General features: G+C 43.2%; 1 protein-coding gene across 5 annotated transcripts in view; it reads left to right on the forward strand.

Annotated features, from left to right (window-relative positions):
* Positions 1 to 19,328, forward strand: part of ST7 (suppression of tumorigenicity 7) — a 174,827-nt gene extending 155,499 nt beyond the window's left edge. For all 5 annotated transcript variants that reach the window (XM_069764847.1, XM_069764845.1, XM_069764848.1 and 2 more), the window contains 3 exons: positions 17,590 to 17,682; positions 18,752 to 18,891; positions 19,023 to 19,328. In XM_069764847.1, the coding sequence (XP_069620948.1) occupies positions 17,590 to 17,682; positions 18,752 to 18,891; positions 19,023 to 19,118 (329 nt within the window). In that variant the 3' untranslated portion in view covers positions 19,119 to 19,328. The remainder of the gene's footprint in view (positions 1 to 17,589; positions 17,683 to 18,751; positions 18,892 to 19,022) is intronic.
* The last annotated feature ends 2,517 nt before the right edge of the window (positions 19,329 to 21,845 follow it).

Below are 21,845 nucleotides of genomic sequence, written 5' to 3' on the forward strand. Positions count from 1 at the left end.
AGCCGGACCGGCTTGGTGTCAACTTCACGTGGTCCATGGCTACAAGTTCAAGTGGTTGTTTGGTGATTATGGGCTGCAGTGGTGCTCTTTGGTTCTTTTGATCGTTTCTTCTGAGGTTGCACGGGCCACAATTTCTGCACCACTGTTCGATTGATTTTCTCATCCCGACCCAATAAAATCTTTCTCTTAGAAGTACTTCTAACTTTTTCCAACCGAAGTGACCAGCACCATTATGGTAAGCTTCGAGGACCATCTTGACATCTTGTTTAGGCACGATAACCTGCCAAACCAATTCATGTGTTTTCGGATTGGTGTACCTTCTACAGAGCTTCCCTTGATACAGGAACATTTTGCCTCTCTCTTTCCAGAGTTGATGCGTCTCTTCTGGGGCATCCTCATCGGGATATGCACTTTGCTCAGTTAACAGTTCCTTCACCAACTTCACAGCCGGATTGCTGTCTTGGGTGTCAGCCCATCTATGGTGTGCTAACGGATTAAAATTCATCTCTTGTTGTTTCTGATAGGTACTTGACTGATGATGTTTTGCCTTGGGATGATGGAAGGCTGGTAGTTCAATTTCTTCAAGCTCCCCCGTTTCTTCTTCTACATCTCTCAAGTGTGGCATCCGGGATAGGGCATCGGCATTTCCATTCTTGCGACCTGCTCGATACTTGATCTTGAAGTTATAATTAGATAACCGGGCTATCCATCGCTGTTCTAACGCACCTAATTTGGCTGTGTCCAGGTGGGTCAACGGATTGTTGTCAGTATAGACAATAAATTCTGCAGCAGCCAGATAGTGTTTGAAACGTTCAGTCACAGCCCAAACTACTGCTAGTAGTTCCAATTTGAAGGAGCTATAATTTTCTGGATTTCTTTCAGTAGGCCGGAGCTTTCTACTTGCAAAGGCAATGACTTTCTCCCGACCTTCTTGCTTTTGTGACCGCACCGCTCCTAGTCCCACATTACTGGCATCGGTGTAGAGGATGAAAGGTTGATGGTAATCTGGGTATGCCAGAACCTCTTCTCCGGTTAGTGCCTTCTTTAGTTGTTCAAAGGAGTCTTCCCTTTCATCGTTCCACTGAAAAGGAGGGTTTCGGTTTCAAGGTTTCTTTGTCTGCCCTACCAAGGCGTCTTGCAAGGGTGCTGCCAATTTGGTAAATCCTTTTATAAATCTGCGATAGTAACCCACCAATCCCAGGAATTGCCTCACTTCTTTTGCGTTGGTAGGTCTTGGCCAATCCCTTATGGCGCTTATTTTCTCGGGATCCGGTGCTACTCCCTCCGAACTCACGATGTGTCCCAGGTACTGTACCTTTGGCTTGAGAAGGTGACATTTGGATGGCTTGATTTTCATGCCATACCTGGATAAGGCTTCGAACACTTCTGCCAGGTCTATTAAGTGTTGTTCGTAAGTCTTTGAGTAGACGATCACATCATCTAGGTACAGGAGGACGGTCTCGAAGTTCTTGTGTCCGAGGCAGCATTCCATCAGCCGCTGGAAGGTACCGGATGCGTTGCAGAGTCCGAATGGCATGCGATTAAATTCACATAGACCCATTGGTGTGGTGAATGCCGTCTTTTCCTTATCTCTCTCAGCCACAGGGACTTGCCAATACCCGCTTGTTAAGTCTAAGGTGGAAAAATAATTAGCAGATTTCAAAGCAGTCAAGGACTCTTCTATCCTAGGCAAGGGGTAGGCGTCTTTATGGGTGATGTTATTAATCCGTCGGTAGTCTACGCACATTCTCATGGTTCCGTCCTTTTTTTGACAAGCACTAGAGGGGCCGCCCAGGGGCTACAGCTGTCTCTTATTACCCCGGCCTGTTTCATCTCCCTCAGCATATCTTTTGCACATTGATAGTGAGCGGGCGGTATGGGTCTATATCTTTCTTTTATTGGGGGATGGTCACTGGTGGGGATTGTGTGTTCTACCCCTTCTATCCGTCCGAAGTCCAATGGGTGTTTACTGAAGACTTGTTCATATTCCGTCACTAGCCTATACACCCCTTGTTTTTGATGGGTAGGTGTTGAATTTATGCCCACGTGTAGCTGTTGGCACCAATCCTCCAATTCTCCGTCTGAGCCGTTGCCTTCCACCTGACAGGTTGGTTCTAAGGGCTCAATGGTTGTGATGGCATTGTTGTCAACAGTATATAGCTTTGCCACTGTAGCATACCTTGGCAAAGTGACCTCTTCCTCTCCACAGTTCAAAAGTCGTACCGGCACTCGTCCCCGGTGTACCTCGACTACCCCTCGTGCTGTGAGTATAGTGGGCCTGCTGTCTGTGTACACTGGTTCTATTAAGGCTTGATAATCTCGTCCCTTAGTACCAATGGCTGCTCTACACCATACCAGCATTTCTGTTTTTGGTGGGATTACAATAGATGTTGGATCACTTACCCTCACACTGCCGATTTCTCCACCTGCAACTTCTACCTGTTGCCTTAACATCAATACTTTTATTTCCCTTTGGAGAACTCTCTGCTGGCAGGATTGGGCAGTTTCCGCAATTTGCTGTAAGACAGAAATAACTTCGGAAAAGCAGTTCTCTAACACATTCATTCCTATCAATACAGTTGGTTCACAGTTCCGCCGGTCAACATCAACAACAATTATACCCTGTTTCTTCAATTCTACTTTACCAATCTTTATGGTCATCTCCCTGAATCCTAGTTTCGGTACCAACTTACCATTACTGGCCCATATATCTAGTTCAACATCAGAGGGCCCTTTATCAATATCTGCATCAGCCCAGTACCTCTTATAAAGGATATACGGTATAGATGAAATCTGGGAACCTGTGTCCAGCAAAGCGTTGAGGGGAATTCCGTCCAGCGCGATAGGGATAATGGGTCGTCCTCCGATGTACCTGTCGTGCCAGGGTGTTGGGCCTTGAAAGTTCATTCCTGCGAAGCGGCCCGCATTCACAGGGGATTCCCGTTTAAATCACAATCTCGTGCAAAGTGGCCTGGCTGCTGGCAACGGCGGCAAATGGGCTGTCCATCCGGTTGGTAGCGGTCGCGGGGTCGTCCTCTCCATGTCGGGTATCTCTGGGGTCTCATCCATGGAACATCCTCTCTACGGTTTGCGAACTCTATCTTGGGTCCTCTCATCTCCTGCATGGTTTTAGCCATTGAAGCAAAAACTTCAGTTAAAGAGTCAAGCTTTTGTTGAAGAGCCTCATTAGTACTGGGCCCCAGGGGCTTAGCAATGGCCCCAGACATAGCTGATGTCACTGGCACTCCCTGTTGTTGAGGTGCCTCTGCCATAGGTTGCGCAGGATCCTGATCCCGAGGTGCCTCTGCCAGCTGGAGACGTATAGCGCTCTCCTTTAATTGAGCAAATGTCAATTCAGGGTTCTTAAAAACAAGCATGCTCACATGCCCCCGGTGAGAAGGGGTGTAGAGTCCCTCCATAAATTGATCTCTTAGCAGTTTATCCGCTCCGGTGTTAAAAATGGGTTCAGCCAGTGTAAGTGATTTAAGGGCTTCCTGCAGGTTTAAGGCAAAGTCTCTCACGCCCTCATTAACTTTTTGTTTGCAATTAAAGAATCGTATTTTAGCTTTGCTGCTGGCAGTGGTTTCAAATGTAGCTTTTAATCCAGCAAATATGCGTTCAACAGTGCCTTTTAGATCAGCTGCCCATGCTGTGACTTCTCGCTTAGCATGGCCACTTAACTGCATCATCAGGAGACTAACACGCTGAACTTCACCCACGGGGAACATGTTAAAATGGGCCAGCATCTTTTCTCTGAAATCATCAAGGGTATTAGGCTCACCTTCATACATTGGAAGCCACGGGCCACCTGGGGTATATGGCATCAGCACCGGCATGATGGGCGCCACTCCTTGCACCGCTGCGCTACCAGACGCTCTATCGACACTCTGTCTTTCAGCTGCATTAGCGTCGCCGGGCTTCTGCGGCGTCTCCGTGCTGCGACATACTGTGCCCCCTTAGTTAATCCGGACCCTTCCGGTCCTCCGCTTCCGTCGGGATAGTGTAGATTCGTTCTGCTGTGCAGCAGGATTGGTTTTCCCCTTGCTCTGACGTCAGAGCGCTCAGCTTGGTGCCGCCCACAATGACACGCCCCCTGCTGCTCCCGCCCGCCGCGCGCTCTGTAATGGCGGATTCTGAAGTATTTCAGTTAGACTGGGGCTCAGGTAATGGCGTAGCTCAATTAACAGTCTCGCCCCTAACGGTTATGAGGTGATTACCTCGGGATGGCGGCCATCTTTACTCCATTACAACCAATGGGGAAAAGTCACTTTCAATAGTTTTTAATGGGAAATGGAATTTTCTTTAATAAAGTCAATTTTCACGATTTTTCATCCAAGTTTTCAAAGTTGTGGGCTCCAATCACGGCACACAATACCCGGTATAAGGGCTGGCCCAATCCTGTTTGTGACGCCAATTGTGACGCCCGAGAGACCGGGGTACCCAGCACCGGACCAATGGGGTCTGTCTCTTGAGGGGGATGTCACGGGTGGCTTGACCCGGTGCTGTGGCCTCAGGCAATGCACAGTGTAAAGGGTATCGTGAGGGAACAGGCACTTACTTGATCAGCAGCAGGTTCTCTCAGCGGTGATGATCCTGATCCTGGATAGATGGCTATTGTCCAAATGAAAGACTGAGGCACTGAAACGTTTAACCAGTTTACTTTAACAAAAAAGGATTTACAACCAGTCCTGTCACCGGAGTCTGTATAGGAACTCTGAGTTACTTTGACCCTGCCGGGGTCTTCGCCTCTTATTGTACGCAATATCTGTGTGGCCCTGCTGCTGTATGTGAACTGGCTGCCGGCCCAATCTGTCCCCTCCGGGTCCTGGTTCGACGGGCAACCCGAGTCCTTTTATCGGCTTACCCCCTTCAGGAGTACCGCTGAACTCTGTGTCTGTTGCTGCGTCCGACCCTAGTGAAGCTGATATCACCTCACGTTTTTCCGGTTGCTGTATTATATGTAATGAATACAGCCACGGATCCGGTATCCGTCTTTGCGCCTGTTCTGGGTAGTGATTAATGCTACCCGGTTCTCACAATGTCCTTTTTCTCTGTCCCTCTTCTCCTCAGGCCGGTGATTTGGGCCTGGAAACCGTCATAGGGCTGTTAGAAGTTCAGCTGTATGACCTCTCACTTTCAGCTCCTTAGCCCAACTGCCAGTTCTTCTCTCAGACCAGAATGGATCAAGGGGAGTCTCTGGAGCTCCCCCTTCTGGCCGGAGGAGGTAGTGCAGTCTTGCTATTTTAGTATTTGTATTCAGTGTCAGTAACTATATTTGTGGCAAATACCTCTAGGGGTGCCACATTGAGGCTTATATTTTTATAGAAATACTTTTTAACCTGCTCTCCAGTATATTGGATGGCATCATTGTTTACATGTCAGTGCAAATGTGCAAAAAAAAAATAAATGAAAAAAAAAAAAAAATATATATATATATATATATATATCGGGCCACCGTCTAATAACGCATCGGGTATTCTAGAATATGCATGTCCACGTAGTATATTGCCCAGCCACTGACTGCGGGGAGTAAGGAGCGGCCATTTTCTTCCGGACTGTGCCCGTCGCTGATTGGTCGCGGCAGCCATGACAGGCAGCTGTCGAGACCAATCAGCGAATGAATAACCGTGACAGGACAGACAGACGGAAGTAACCCTTAGACAATTATATAGTAGATGTATATATCTACTATATAATTGTCTAAGGGTCACTTCCGTCTTTCTGTCTGTCTGTCCTTCTGTCTGTCACGGATATTCATTGGTCGCGGCCTCTGTCTGTCATGGAATCCAAGTCGCTGATTGGTCGTGGCTGTTTTGCCGCGACCAATCAGCGACGGGCACAGTCCGGCGGAAAAATGGCCGCTCCTTCCCGCAGTCAGTACTCCCCCCATACTCCCCTCCAGTCAGCGCTCACACAGGGTTAATGGCTGCATTACACCGTGTTATGCCGCGGTGTAACGCACTCCCTTAATGCTGCTATTAACCCTGTGTGACCAAGCTTTTACTATTGAGGCTGCCTATGCAGCATCAATAGTAAAAAGATCTAATGTTAAAAATAATTAAAAAAAAAAAAATAATCGTTATATACTCACCGTCCGTCGGCCCCCGAATCCAGAACCGGCCTTTACCGCTCCTCCCGACGCTCCGGTGACCAGTTTATGCATTGCGGTCTCGCGAGATGATGTGGCGGTCACGCGAGACCACTACGTCATCATCTCACGAGACCGCAGTACACTGCGCGACCAATCAGTGACATTGCCGCGGGATGTAAATCCCGCTTCGCTGATTGGTCTCGCCCAGCCGACCTTGACGTGGGATTTAAATCCCGCTTCGCTGATTGGTGGCGCCCAGCCGGCGCACGCGACCAATCAGCGACATTGGTGCGGGATTTAAATCCCGCTTTGACATTGCCACAGGACTTTTTACTATTGAGGCTGCCTACGCAGCATCAATAGTAAACAGATGTAATGTTAAAAATAATAAAAAAACAAAAAACCTGCTATTCTCACCTTCCGTAGTCCGACGATGCGCTCGCGCCGACCGCCATCTGCCGTTCCCAGAGATGCATTGCGAAATTACCCAGAGAGACTAAGTCATCTGGGTAATTTCGTAATGCATCCTGGGAACGGAAGATGGCGGCAGCCGCGCTTCTCGGCACAGCTTCGCTGGATCTCAGGGGGTGAGTATATAACTATTTGTTATTTTAATTTTTTTTTTAACTGGGATATGGTGCCCACACTGCTACATACTGTGTGGGCTGCATTATATACTAAATGGCTGCTATATACTATATGGGCAGTGTTATATACTCCATGGGCTGTGTGATATACTGAGTGGGCTGTACTATATACTACGTGCCCTGTGTTATATACTGCGTGAGCAATGTTATATACCGCGTGGCTGCTATATACTACATGGGCAGTGTTATATGCTCCGTGGGCTGTGTGATATACTGCGTGGGCTGTGTTATATACTACGTCGCCTGTGTTCTATACTGTGTGGCTGCTATTTACTGCTTGGGCTGTGTTATATAGTGCGCTGGCTGTGCTATATACTGCGCTGGCTGTGCTATATACTACGTGGGCTGTGATATACTGCGTGGGCTGTGTGATATACTGCGTGGCCTGTTATCTACTACGTGACCTGTGCTATATACTATGCGGCTGCTACATACATATACATATATATATATATATATATATATATATATATATATATATATATATATATATATATATATATATATATAATTGTCTAAGGGTTTTTCCGTCTGTCTGTCCTGGAAATCCCGCGTCTCTGATTGGTCGAGGCCTGGCGGCCTCGACCAATCAGCGACGGGCACAGTATCGACGTAGAAATCCTGCGTCTCTGGTTGAAGCCTGGCGGCCTCGACCAATCAGCGACGGGCACAGCGACGATGATGTCATAAAGGACGTAGAAATCCCACGTTTCTGATTCAGCGATGGGCACAGTATCGACGTAGATGTCATAATGGTTGCCATGGCGACGATAATGTCATAAAGGTTGCCTCGACCAATCAGCGACGGGCACAGTCTGCCGCGAATTCTGGGATCATCATTGTCCATATACTACGGGGACATGCATATTCTAGAATACCCGATGCATTAGAATCGGGCCACAATCTAGTATATATATGTATATATATATGTATATATATATATATATATATATATATATATATATATATATATATATATATATATATATATATATATATATATATATATATATATATATATATATATTATAATATAATATAATTGTCTAAGGGTTTTTCTGTCTGTCTGTCCTGGAAATCCCGCATCCCTGGCGGCCTCGACCAATCAGCGACGGGCACAGTATGGCGACGATGATTGTTATGACCTGGTGGTTAAGAGCACACGGAATGACCTGAGTTACTGATAATAAGGACGAGCTCTGGGACGTGGGAACTCTGCTGACCGCAATCCCTAAACCTATCAAACACACTAAAAATAGCCGTGGATTGCGCCTAACGCTCCCTATGCAACTCGGCACAGCCTAAGAAACTAGCTAGCCCTGAAGATAGAAAAAAAAAGCCTACCTTGCCTCAGAGAAATTCCCCAAAGGAAAAGCCAGCCCCCCACATATGACTGTGAGTAAAGATGAAAATACAAACACAGAGATTAAATAGATTTAGCAAAGTGAGGCCCGACTTACTGAACAGACCGAGGATAGGAAAGGTTACTTTGCGGTCAGCACAAAAACCTACAAAAAGACCACGCAGAGGGCGCAAAAAGACCCTCCGCACCGATTCACGGTGCGGAGGCGCTCCCTCTGCGTCCCAGAGCTTCCAGCAAGCAAGACAACAAATTAAATAGCAAGCTGGACAGAAAAATAGCAAACCAAAGAAATACAAGCTGGAACTTAGCTTCTGATGGGAAGACAGGTCACAAGAATGATCCAGGAGTGAACTAGACCAATACTGGAACATTGACAGGTGGCATGGAGCAAAGATCTAAGTGGAGTTAAATAGAGCAGCAGCTAACGAATTAACCTCGTCACCTGTGAAACTCAGAAACACCCACCAGAGGAAGTCCATGGACAGAACCAGCTGAAGTACCATTCATGACCACAGGAGGGAGCCCGACAACAGAATTCACAACAGATGATGTCATAAAGGTTGCCTCGACCTATCAGCGACGGGCACAGCATGGCGACGATGATGTCATAAAGGTTGCCTCGACCAATCAGTGACGGGCAGAGTCTGCCGTGAATTCGCCTTGACCAATCAGCGACGGGCACAGTATCGACGTAAATGTCATAATGGTTGCCATGCACAGTCTGACGCATGGCAAATATGCATGTTGAGGGTCCATACCTTGAGAAAGGATTTTCCGCTGTTAGTGTATAGGAGACATCAAAGCAGCTATTCTGCACCCACCAGCTCCCAATCAATTGTAAATTAAAGATAGGAAAAATGGCGGATACCAGTCATATAATGACCAGAAATGGTGTAATTTAATCTTTCAGAATAAGCAGACGTGTGTGTACCTGAGGAGTGTGTAGTTTCTCTTTTTGGCTGGGTTTACATACATCACTTGTCTGGCTGATTGTTTTACCCTTGGGCCAGACACAGTTGATGACATTATTTAGGAATGATCTTTTATAATATAGAAACGTATGAGATTGTTTTTGTTTGTTTTTTACAAGCTGTTCTGCCAAAGCTGAAATTACAAATGTATAATATCTTTTAGTGAGCTGTGACATTTTCAATTCTATAACTTTTTGCTGAAATTCCCTGCTCGTATTTCAGTTAAACTTCCAGGATTATTAGATACAATCTCAATGGAACTACATGTTCCACAATGCATTACTTTCTGTATTCGTTGTCCAGGAGTGTGCGCAAAACCGGCTGCCAAACCAGATTGGCTGAGATGGAGCTGCTTTTGGACAGGCGTGATGGTGCTGATGTGTCAGCTGCCTCTTTTTGTGGTCACGTCCCCTCCACAGCCTAGTATTGTTTGACCACCCAAGGGTGATGTTACTGGGGTTCTCGTTTTGGCAGAAGAGGTTGTGAATTACACCCACATATCAGTCACAAATAGTTTAGACCTCACATAAATGACACCGATTTAGTTTTTGCAATTTATTCCTGTGCCGTTATGCAGGATGGTGTATAACTATGTTGTACGGTAACATTTGCTGCCACAATACAGTCGTGGGTCCAGGCCACTGACAGACATGATTGTAATTACCTCTAGCCCCTATAATATGACTCCTTTTTTGGGGGGCGCTTAGATGCTGACTTTTACAGGTCTTTGCAAGTATTGGTGGTTTGTGCATTGGGGTAAATTTTCTTCATTCTGTAAGTTTGCAAAATCTTATGCATGTATGAAATCCCTTTAGAAATAGGTGTGAAAATATCCTCCTCTTGGTTTCCACAGCTCCTAAGCTTACTGCAGGTATGAAGATATATGGATCGATAGTTTATTCAAGGGGTATTCTGAAGTATTTCCTATCCTACAGGTGGAGATAATTTCCCAATCACTGGGGTTGGACTGCCGTGAACCTCACCAATCCTGAAAAGCCATGTGACTTGAGCTGTTTCCGATCATGCACACTACTGCTCCCCTCGTTTATGTAGGAATGCCGAAGACAAGACGAGCCCATCACCCTATCCCCGATGGCCTCCTTATGAATGAATGGAGCATGTTATGATCCAGTGACCTTTTAGCTGCATGAGAACTTTCACTGGAGAAAGTGGCCACTATACTGACCGCAAACCTGAACTTAACACCGCAACTAGAAGTAGCCGTGGAGTGTACCTAACACACCTAGACACCTCGTCACAGCCGGAGGACTAAATACCCCTAAAGATGGAAATCGGAATACTGTCTTGCCTCAGAGAAAATCCCCAAAGGATAGACCGTCCCCCACAAATATTGGCGGTGAGTCGGAGAGGAAAAAACATACATACACAGGCAGAAAAAACAGGAGGCCACTCTAGCTGGATAGGACAGGATAGGACAGAGTTCTGTGCGGTCAGTATAAAACCCTTCAAAAATCCACAGCAGAATATACAAAAAACTTCCTACATCTAACTAAAGATGTAGGAGCGTATATCTGCAACTCCATGAAACCAACCAGACTGAGAAAACACAGACACAGTCTAATCTGGACAAAAGACAAACAAACGAACAGTACTGAAAATAAGCACACGCATGTGTGCCACAGGAAAAGAAACAGACACTTATCTTTGCTGAACTGGCCGATAAGCAGGAGAGGCCAGGCAGAGATCCAATACTTCCAAAGAAACATTAACAACTGGCAAGGGCTAAAGGATCCTGCACACCTAAATATCCCAGTCAGAATTGTAATTATCCGATACACCTGGCCAGGACTGCGAGTCAGAGACAACAGCATTCCCACCAACAACCACTGGAGGGAACCCAAGAGCAGAATTCACAACAGGAGCAGCAGTGTGCACTCTATTCATGTACTCCATGTTTGTTTTCCTTATCATTCTTTCTATACACATCTTAAGTGGTTATAGCTAAAGAGCTCAATCTTGGTTTACAGAAGTCACCATCACTGTAATCTGATAGATTGTGGTTCAAAGAAATGATTCTTCTGGTCTCTGACATGTTCCTGTAGGTAGAATGACATAGACTGGTCAGCTATATAAAGCAAAACCCTCACTGCTGCTTCTGAGACTTTCCTTGCCTTATGTTTGTCTTGACAATTCATTTTAGCTATTTCTAATTACTTTTTACTTGGAGAAATCTAGAACATTAAATTTTCCTTCATGTCCTCCTTAACTTGGGGGAACCCATAATTGTTACACTGTGAAGACTGATGTGTCACAAAATGTATGAAATTCTTCAATAGTCATCCTTTCAAGTCCATCAAGTAATCAACGCTCACAACAAAACAGTAGTCGATGGTTGCAATACTGTGGTGTATTAGATATCCTCATGTCATGGATTCAGGGCTACATGTAGGTGTTATGAAAAAAAACAATTTGATGGATCTCGAGTTAAATAACCCCAGGTGTGTTTTTAAAAATAATGCAACAAAAAGGGGCACAGATGCACATGGATTACAGTACATGAAGAATTATATTTACCAAAAAATGCCAGGCAGCAGCTCCTACTAATTACATGTGTTAAAAAAAGCCATACTTGCCTATATTAACCCATCTATATTAATGGAGTTATTGGCTGGACCCTATGTCTGAAGCCCGGTAATGTATGTGAGAAGTTTGACACACAGCTTGAGAATCTGAGTCTGTAATGACAGACTGAGCCTGTACTGTGAAATAATCAGTTTCTTGTCACAAAATCCCATAAATAGTGTTAAATTGAGGTGCTATTTTCTTAAATGCAGAAACTTCTCGTGCTGCATTCAGGCAGTTGTTACAGAACACTGACCAGTTATTGCATCGAAGGGTTTCCCCCGTATAGTTGATTTTTACAGATCTTTTACAGATTTTTGTTACCATCAGTGATGTATATATGGGGCCAGTAACAGATGGTTAATGTTTTCCCTACTAATCTGGACTCTGATCTCTACCGATTAGTCACAAATCAATGAAGGTATAAAAATGAAAACCTATGTACACTTCAATCTTAGGCCGCGTTCACACGTTCAATATTTGGTTGGTATTTTACCTTAGAAACACGTCACCACTTCTGTATTTATCACCCACTCCTGGTATAGCTTACACATTCTATTATACTTTTCCTCTAATTGTTCCACTCCTGGTTTTGGCTTACAAATACTGATGTAAAATACTGACCAAATACTGCTAGTGTGAACGTGGCCTAGACACTTGGCAAGAGACAAATGCATTTTCATTGGCATCAAATTATCTAATTTTATTCCATTCACCATTTCCTTACCTGCTTTTGTGCATTTTATTAAAAATATCTGAACTTGAATAGATATCGCGCATGGACAATGTCTGTGTCTAATGGAGGAGAGCAGGCTGTAATGGGGCTTGTGTTCTCTGTGAGATAGGTGTACATTATGTGATGTATGATATTACGATCATACATCACATAATGTACACCTGTCTACACAAGATTAACAAAGATCTGCTCCAATTAAGTGTATTAAGAAAACCCCATGTTTCACCAAAAGAGAAACGGTCTGCACCAAAATGTTTTAAGAAACAAAACTTCAACTTTTTAAAAAGTAGAATTTTTCCCTGGTTATGAACAGGTTAAACCATCTTGCGTTACTGCCCAAACCTCCAGCTTCCACAAATCTTTCCGATTCTCCTTATCTGAGGTAATTACTCATTGTAGATGACTTAAAAGCGAAAATGTCAGTCGTCCATCTATTAAACACCCCTCGTACCCGCTCTGCCCTGTGACCCTATTTGGTCTTCCTCCCCAATACCCGCCCGTTACCATTTTGTTACTCGTTGTGAAGAATGTATTATTCCTACACCGAGAATTATGCTAATAGTGATGGGGCACATGAAAGCTGATATGTTCTGAAGTGGATGAATAATGTTAATGTGGCTGGAACTCCAGTCTCCATGTCCTCATATAAAAGGTCCTATTATTTTAATGCTTTACTGTAAGTCCAATTTATTAAAGGGAACATTCTGGTCATCTTTGTTTCCCATTTGCATATGGCTCTTTGCCCACAACCAGCGCATCCCATTTTGAATCCTTGTTGATATCGGTTCGTTCTCCTGAGAATTTAAAGGAAATAAGGTATAATTATTTCCTTAACCTTTTCAGCCGTCATTTACATAAATCTAAACCATGTACCCCAGCCATAATCCATCATCAGGAACAGGAAGCCCGTGCGACAACCTCTACACATAACGCTAAGGTGTACAGATTCTCAAGTAGCCTTCTAGATCTTTTATTACGGAGTCTAATCCAAGTGGTATTTATCTTGCATTATTATAATATTACTTGTATACACTCTAAGGAAATTGTGCATCATTAATATTGATTTCTTCTCCATACATTTTATGCTCCTTGCATTAAAGTTTATGAACAATGTATTTCCTTTATAGCTCTTAACGTACTGTGTACTTCATTGTTTTATATCTTAAATATGCGCACAAATTGGCATCCTATCTTTTGTATAGGATTTTTTTTGTTATGCCTAAACGTATAGCATTGTAAGAAAGTATGTGAACCCCTGTGAAATTACCTGGATTTCTGTATTGATTACTAATTATGACCTGATTTGTTATCCAAGTTCATTTATAGTTAGACATGAGCAGTGTAACAGTTTGTATGCTATTAGTCTAGGTACATTGTGTTTTGTAGTGCTCGTTGAGAAAATATTCACTTGTCCAAAAGCTAATTAAGGAAATCAATTTGGAAATGTGATTTTGAAAGGTGTTTTTTTTTTTTATTTCAATAAAGGCACACAATGCCTGGTGATTAACAAATCATCTTTTCGTCTATTTAAACCATGTCTTAAAGCAAACAGTGCTGACGCCATTGCAGCGGTGTCTGCACTCATGATCCCGGGACACACATGAGGTTCACTATCCCTCCATTTAGATTAATTGAACATCAAGAGGAAGCCAGGGCTGCATCTGATCTCTCCCTTCCTCTTGAGGTTTGATTTGTCCGAAGGCCAAGATGGTGACGCCGGCTCTGATTTGGCGCAGGGCTCTCGTGACACAACCTCACGTGAGCCCCAGGAATGTGAGTGGAGACACCGCTGTACCAGAGGCGAGTATAGGTGTCTTTATTTTAACACAGGCAAACATTCAGATTAGGAAGGGGTTGTTATAGTAGTGGACAACCCCCTTAATCTTGAACAGTCTACAAAAATATTGCTAAAAGTTTTACCTGAGTGTACATGAATCCAGAGTTGGCCAGACAATCCTGAACTTTTTCCACTTGTATACACTTTGTTTATTCTCCCTAGGAGTTTGCACCCTGTTTTGGTGAACTTTGGCGTTACAAGTGCTTCTCACAAAACTAGAATATCATCAGAAAGTTAATTTATTTCAGTTCTTCAATACAAAAAGTGAAATCCATATATTATATAGTCATTACAAACAGAGTGATCTATTTCAAGTGTTTGTCTGTTAATGTTGATGATTATGGCTTGCAGCCAATGAAAACCCAAAAGTTATCTCAGTAAATTATAATACTTTATGACACCTGCTTGAAAAATTATTATAAAATCCGGAAGGTTAGCCTACTGAAATGTATGTTCAGTAAATGCACTCAATACTTGGTCGGGGCTCCTTTTGCATCAATTACTGCATTAATGTGGCGTGGCGTGGCATGGAGGCGATCAGCCTGTGGCACTGCTGAGGTGTTATGGAAGCCTATGTTGCTTTGATAGCAGCCTTCAGCTCATCTGCATTGTTGGGTCTGGTGTAATTCCCCATAGATTCTCTATGGCAATAAGGTCAGGAGAGTCTGCTGGCCAATCAAGCACAGTGATACTGTTGTTTTTAAACCAGGTATTGACACCTGTCCACACTGCCAAAAGTACCAAGTCCTGCTGGAGAATAAAATTTCCATTTCCAAAATGCTTGTTGGCAGAGGGAAGCATGAAGTGCTCTAAAATTTCCTGGTAGATGGCTATGCTGACTTTGGTCTTGAAAAAACACAGTGGACCTACACCAGCAGATGACATGGCTCTCCAAACCATTACTGATTGTGGAAACTTCAAACTAGACTTCAAGCAGCTTGGATTGTGTGCATCTCTACTCTTCCTCCAGACTCTGGGACCTTGATTTCCAAATGAAATACAAAATTGACTTTCATTTGAAAACACCCAGGAACACTGAGCAACAGTCCAGTTCTTTTTCTCCTTGGCCCTGGTAAGACGCTTTTGGCATTGTCTATTGGTCATGAGTGGCTTGACACGAGGAATGCGACACTTGTAGCCCATGTCCTGGATAAGTCTGTGTGTGGTGGCTCTTGAAGCAATGACTCCAGCAGAAGTCCACTCCTTGTGAATCTTGCCAAAAATTTTGAACGGCCTTTTCTTAACAATACTTTCAAGGCTGCAGTTATCCCAGTTGGTTGTGCACCTTTTTCTACCACACGGTTTCCTTCCGCTCAACTTTCCATTAATATTCTTGGATACAGCATTCCGTGAACAGCCAGCTGCTTTAGCAATTACCTTTTTTGTGGCTTACCCTCCTTGTGGCGTATGTCAATGACTGCCTTCTGATAGAGGAAAAAGGTTGTAGAGGTCTGTGGAGCGCTGAGATAAGGGAATATGTAGGGACAGCAAGCTTGTTAACAAACCTTTATTAACCCTTGAATCTCCACAATGCATTTCAATAGCATAACACTATCTTCATCAGGTGGTACAAAACTGATGAAGATAGTGTTATGCTATTGAAATGCGTTGTGGAGATCTAAGGGTTAATAAAAATTTGATAACCAGCTTGCTGTTCCTACATTTATCCCTTATCTCAGCTCTCTACAGACCGCTACAACTTTTTTCCTCCATCTTGTTATGTCCCTCCTCCTGGGGGTTTGCGGCAGGAGCAGCTACGAGCACAGTCAATTCCTTTAAGAAACTTTAGGACCTGCGGTGTTCGGGCAATACTGGATTCACAGTTCCCAGCTTCAGGACCTGCAGTGACGCGTATCCTGTTCCCTGATCATGTGAACAGAACCCGGAAGTACTATAGCTGTTGGTGTGTTATTAGTATCAGTGCGGAAATTCATGTAGTTCCTAAAGATTGATTTACGTTTTAGCAACTGTATTTGAAACCTCGGTAAAGTCACTCACATGTTCTGCTCATCTTCACACAATGACCCAACAATATCTGAGGTCTGTAATCTACTATACTTTTCATATTGGTAGGAATATTAGGAATATTCACTTTTTCATATAAAATCTTTAGGAGAGCAGTGTACTGAAGAAATCTTATTACTATAAAACAATGATAGGACCGACTTTTGTGCTGAGCTTCCTATCGTGTTCATGTGGTGTAATGTTGAAGAATGATTCTTGTGTTGGTATCACTCATACGACAGCCATTCTCACACCACTTACAACTGCTGAAATATTAAAGTGGAACAATGTGACTTTGAAGGCCATGGGGATTTCTTGTAAAATTGATAAAAGTAGAATCATTCTGAGGATATCCCAGCTCTTGTTACATTAGATCTCAAATATGCAGGACACTAACCTACAGTCTGTGTTAAATTATTCAGCTGTAACTGATCAAATCCTGCACACGCTGGTTTTATTTTCTCAATACATTTCAGACGTCCATGATTTATGTACCAAAATAAATGCCATGTGTTAGTGAGACTCTGACGCTCTCTGTGAGTCGGGGCTTGGTCTTGTTACATCTTGTGGCTAAAACAAATCTGTATGTTGACAGACAATGTGGTAATATGCAGATCAAAGATCAGTCCTGGGATTAGTAGTGTGAATTCCTGTGTCTGTAGCTGGAAATGAACTGATGTTCTTCAAGGTTTCCCGCTATGTATGTTACACTTAGTCAGTATATGGTAGGACCAAGAAACCCAATTTGTGAACAGGAGCTACGTGTGGCCAAATTGTTCTTGTATATTCTCTAATAACCTAAATGTACGTGTCCTGGAGGTTGTTGGATATTGAAAGAATAGGTGCACTTCTAGAAAATCTTTGGTTAAAAACATAAAAAAGACTCCACAATTGCTAAATGGATGGAGCGGAAGTGCTCCACCGATCAGTGCTTTCCTATGAGAGAAGAATGGCTCCATGGACATTTTGAGCCCTTTTTCCATCTTTGCAGAGACATCACCAGTCGCTAAAAAGAAGGGACAGATGTTTTCAACCGAGCTCTACTCTCCTCAGTCTCCCTCACTAATCAAAACTTCTGACACATCCAAAGTTCTCTAAAAGCACAATCAAACTTAGAAGGTTTTACACTACAATGATGATTGATCCTTATGTCATCAATATCCGAATAGAAGGGAGCCAATGCCCCCATTGATCAGCTGTTTCTAGTAGCGGTCAGATCTAAGCCGTGAACAAAGCAGAACAGCACAACTTCATGATGTTCAATATCTAAATTGTTGGAAGCAACCACTATTTAATTATATTAACATTCTGTATTATTCTAGAACTTTTTTAAAATGTATGTGCCTTGTCTTTACAGCATTCAGAATGATCCCATATCCACTGGAAAAGGGTCACCTTTTTTACCCATACCCTATTTGCACAGAAACCGCCGACAGAGAATTGCTTCCTTGTAAGTACATTGTTTTATGCATTTAGCTGCACATACATGTTCAGGAGCAGTATGCATACTGAAATGTGTATATTTGATGAAGGTCAGTGAGACTGAAACGTCAAAAAATCTGTAGATACACAGTTCTTGGAGTGAATAAATGATATTTGATTGAGTGCTGGATTCCCATTTTTTTGAAAACTAATCCAAAAAAATATTGACATCTGTACTGAAAAAAAAAATGTACATGAAAATCACTGATATCTGAGCAGAACTTGAAGGTAATCTGTCAGCAGGTTTTTGCAACCTCATCTGAGAGCAGCATGTTATAGGCAAAGAGACCCTATATCCAACAGTGTCAGAATGGCTGCACCCAGTAAACTGTTTTTTGATTTATCAATGAAGCAGAGCTAAGGAAGCTAACCTCGCCCACACCAGGCTCTTTATATCCAATAGCTATAAACCGTAAGCTGCTTATTGCAGAAAGGGGCGGCGTTGGACTAGCAGGCAGTTGCTTCTTAAGCTCCGGGTGCTAAAAATCATAATTGCAAATAAACAGCTTGAAGCTAGATTTCAGGAATGTCTCTCATCAGTGTTTTTTTACCTCTACAGCAGTGTTCCCCAACTCCGGTTCTCAAGAGCCACCAACAGGTCATGTTTTCAGGATTTCCAGTATTGCACAGGTGATTGAATGCTTGCCTTTCCAGGTATTATCACCTGTGCAATACTATGGAAATCCTGAAAACCTGACCTGTTGGTGGCTCTTGAGGACCGCAGTTGGGGAACACTGCTGTACAGCATGCTGTCTTCAGCTACATAGCAAAAGCTACTAACAGATTCCCTTTAAGGAGCACTCAATTTATACGGTCTGTGGTAGAGGCTGAAATCAGCTATTCATCCACAGGTTTTTGTTTTTGCCTTCTTCATGTAGGGTTACTATTATGTTGTGCTCCATGCATGCACAGCGGTGGGAGCGGACAGTCGGACATACTGATGTGTATGCATGCTCTATGATTTTACACCCGCAGTGATGGCAGCGTGCTGTCTGCATGGGTATCACAAAGCACTAACTATTCATTTTCACTTACAGCATTTCATGAAGTGTCAGTATATCCAAAGAAAGAGCTTCCTTTCTTCATACTCTTCACAGCTGGGTTGTGCTCCTTCACAGCCATGTTGGCTCTTCTTACACATCAGTTCCCAGAGCTTATGGGAGTATTTGCAAAAGCGGTAAGTATCAAACTCCTACTATGTCAGCAATAAAGTTCTCGCTAATTTCCGCTCAAGCAAACCGCATGTAAATGTTCTGTACGTAACATAACGCATAGGGAATGTGGCTGATCATTCTTTGTCTTCCATAGTTCCTGAGCACATTGTTTGCACCTTTAAACTTCGTTATGGAGAAAGTGGAAAGCATCCTCCCATCCAGCTTGTGGCACCAACTGACACGAATTTGAGGATCCTGCAGCCTTAAAGACTAACATGGCTGCCAGCGACAAAGCATGACATTAAGAACTATTCATGAATAGACTGTCTGTTCTCATATACAAACTGTTTTGTTGTAAATGGGGAAAACCATTATGTTTAATTATATTTTACCTTCAGAAAAAAAGGAGAAAAAACCAATTCTTTAAAATAAATCTTTGTGTATGGCAGCAGAAAGATCACCACCTGCCTCTGCTGTATCCATTCCTAGCTACCAGGGCGTTTCACTAAGCAAACAACTATATGATTTTTGCAAATGCATTTTGGGAATGGAAAGAAAAAGTAGTAACAAATGAAACCAGAACAAGACCGTAAGAAAGCTTCTTTTTTTATGTTTCATACATGTGTTGAGGGCATTTCATCAAAACTTTATCGCCAGATTTCTCTTAAAAAAAAAAAAAAAAAAACCTTTGCGCAGAACGAGATTACGCAAGAAATGCGACTTGTTTTCATACCATTCTCACTCCAGCTCCAACAAACTAGGCAGAGCTGGGACAGGCGCATGGTGGCCCTCGCTGGTCAAATTCATGACAAATGACAGCTGGATTCATATTTGTGATAAGGCATACACAGCGGGTACATGCCACTATGCACCGCACCTGATTCACTAAGGCATGAGCTTCTCAATAAATCAGGAGCATCTGCTCCAAAACGCCCTGGCGAGAGGATGGCAGGTCTTGATAAATCGCCCCCACTGCCTTTTCATGTCCTGAATCACAATGGACTTAATTAAGTTTTTTACACTGATCCAAATTTTGGCTTTATTTGCATTCATTCAATTGGTGATGGTAGTTAAACAGAATATAACTGTGATTTCATTAGGAGGAATCCTTACAGACTTTGTATAAAGATTGCACTACTGGTAGTTTATACACGTAGCAGTAGGTAAAACCCTACCAGACTACAGAATTACTGTATTCTTCACTAGACTACAGTAATCAGAATTTCGAGTCAAGTTTAACACAAGTCTACAAAAAATTTTTTTTGACCATCATAGGTGACTTTGTACTTTTCTGAAACATCTTTTTGTCCTGATTTAAAAAATGATGTAGTTTTTCTGTAGCATGTATAGTTTCCATGGAGCAGCATCATTATTATAAGGTATAGGAAATATACTGGTGACCTTAAAGGGAAGGTGCCGCGTTTTAATATTGTAAAAAAAAAAAAACCTCTTTAATTCCTTATTTTCATAAGTTATTTTCAAGTGCATAGTATTTATTGTTGTTTTTTTTTTTTTATTCATTTTTTTTTCTGCCACTGGGCGCCGCCATTTTCATTTGCAGGACTGTAAGTGTAGCTGCACGACACTTACAGTCTTCACATACGGCTGCCCTGGACATAGGACTCAGCATCCGACCCCATAGCTACCATTATAAGCTTCTCTGCTCTGATGTGGCCACGCCCCCTGGGCGGTCTCCACATCACAGCAGAGGCAGGAGATCGGCGCCATCTTGCTTTAGCCCACAGTGGAGCGTACCTGTGAGCTCCACTGTAGAGCCGTGCTGTTGGAGGGGCAGCTCCATCTGTCTCCTCTCACACTCAGCGGCCATTCCCTGTCCTCTGCTGCCTGTAATCTCTAGAATCGCTAGAGAGGGTGAAGTGCTGTGGTCTGATGTCCTCTTATCTGGAGCTGCAGAGAGGTCTATCAAAGCATGGTGTGACTAATAATTAAAAAATAACTTTTAATGTATAATACTAAAATTGGTATAATAAACCACGTACAAACAAACAGAAAGGACTCACAGAACAAATTCCCATATATAGAGAATCTGCGAATAATAAAATCCCTAAGACTGTCCACATAGACGCCTCAGTGTCAGTCTACAAAGGGAAGAAAACACAAACACCTCCTCGAAGGAGCATGTAAATGATAACTCTCACCGCATACAATGAAATCCCATCAATCTAGTGGGAATGCAGTACCGATACATATATCCTGTCTCTATCACTCAGAGACGTAAACCGTGTATAGAAAAAATTGGAACGATCTCACCTCCAGTTTCCTTATCTTTGTAACGGCCAGATCACTTACGTCCACAGCATTTTGGGAGGGTGGGGGGATCCACAATTCTGCCCACACATGTACCCATCCAAGCTGTCAGGAGTGCAAATTAACCCCAGAATACCACGCACATTTTTCCCTACGCGTTTCGTTTTATGAACTCATCAGGGGAAATCGATGTAAAACCCCTCCACCTCCGTGGGGGATTCTCAACCTAGGGGTATGCCAATGCTATTTTTTAATTATTAGTCACACCCTGCTTTGATAGATATCTTTTTGACTGGTGATATGGAGCTGCAGAGAGGTAACAGAGGGGGATGGGGGAGAATCTCTGTGCTGCTCCGACCCTGTCTCACTGTAGCTCCTCACAGGACATCAGACCCTGCATCTATCACTATACTGTGCTGAGCCGTGTATCTAATCCTCTCCTGTGCTGACTTGTGTATCTAATCCTCTCCTGTGTGATACTGTCTGCTGAGCCGTGTATCTAATCCTCTCCTGTGTGATAGTGACTGCTGAGCCGTGTATCTAATCCTATACTGTGTGATACTGTCTGCTGAGCCGTGTATCTAATCCTCTCCTGTGTGATAGTGACTGCTGAGCCGTGTATCTAATCCTCTCCTGTGTAATACTGTGTGCTGAGCCGTGTATCTAATCCTATCCTGTGTGATACTGTCTGCTGAGCCGTGTATCTAAT

The sequence above is a fragment of the Ranitomeya imitator genome, chromosome 4, assembly GCF_032444005.1.
Source record: "Ranitomeya imitator isolate aRanImi1 chromosome 4, aRanImi1.pri, whole genome shotgun sequence".
NCBI classification, from domain to species: domain Eukaryota; kingdom Metazoa; phylum Chordata; class Amphibia; order Anura; family Dendrobatidae; genus Ranitomeya; species Ranitomeya imitator.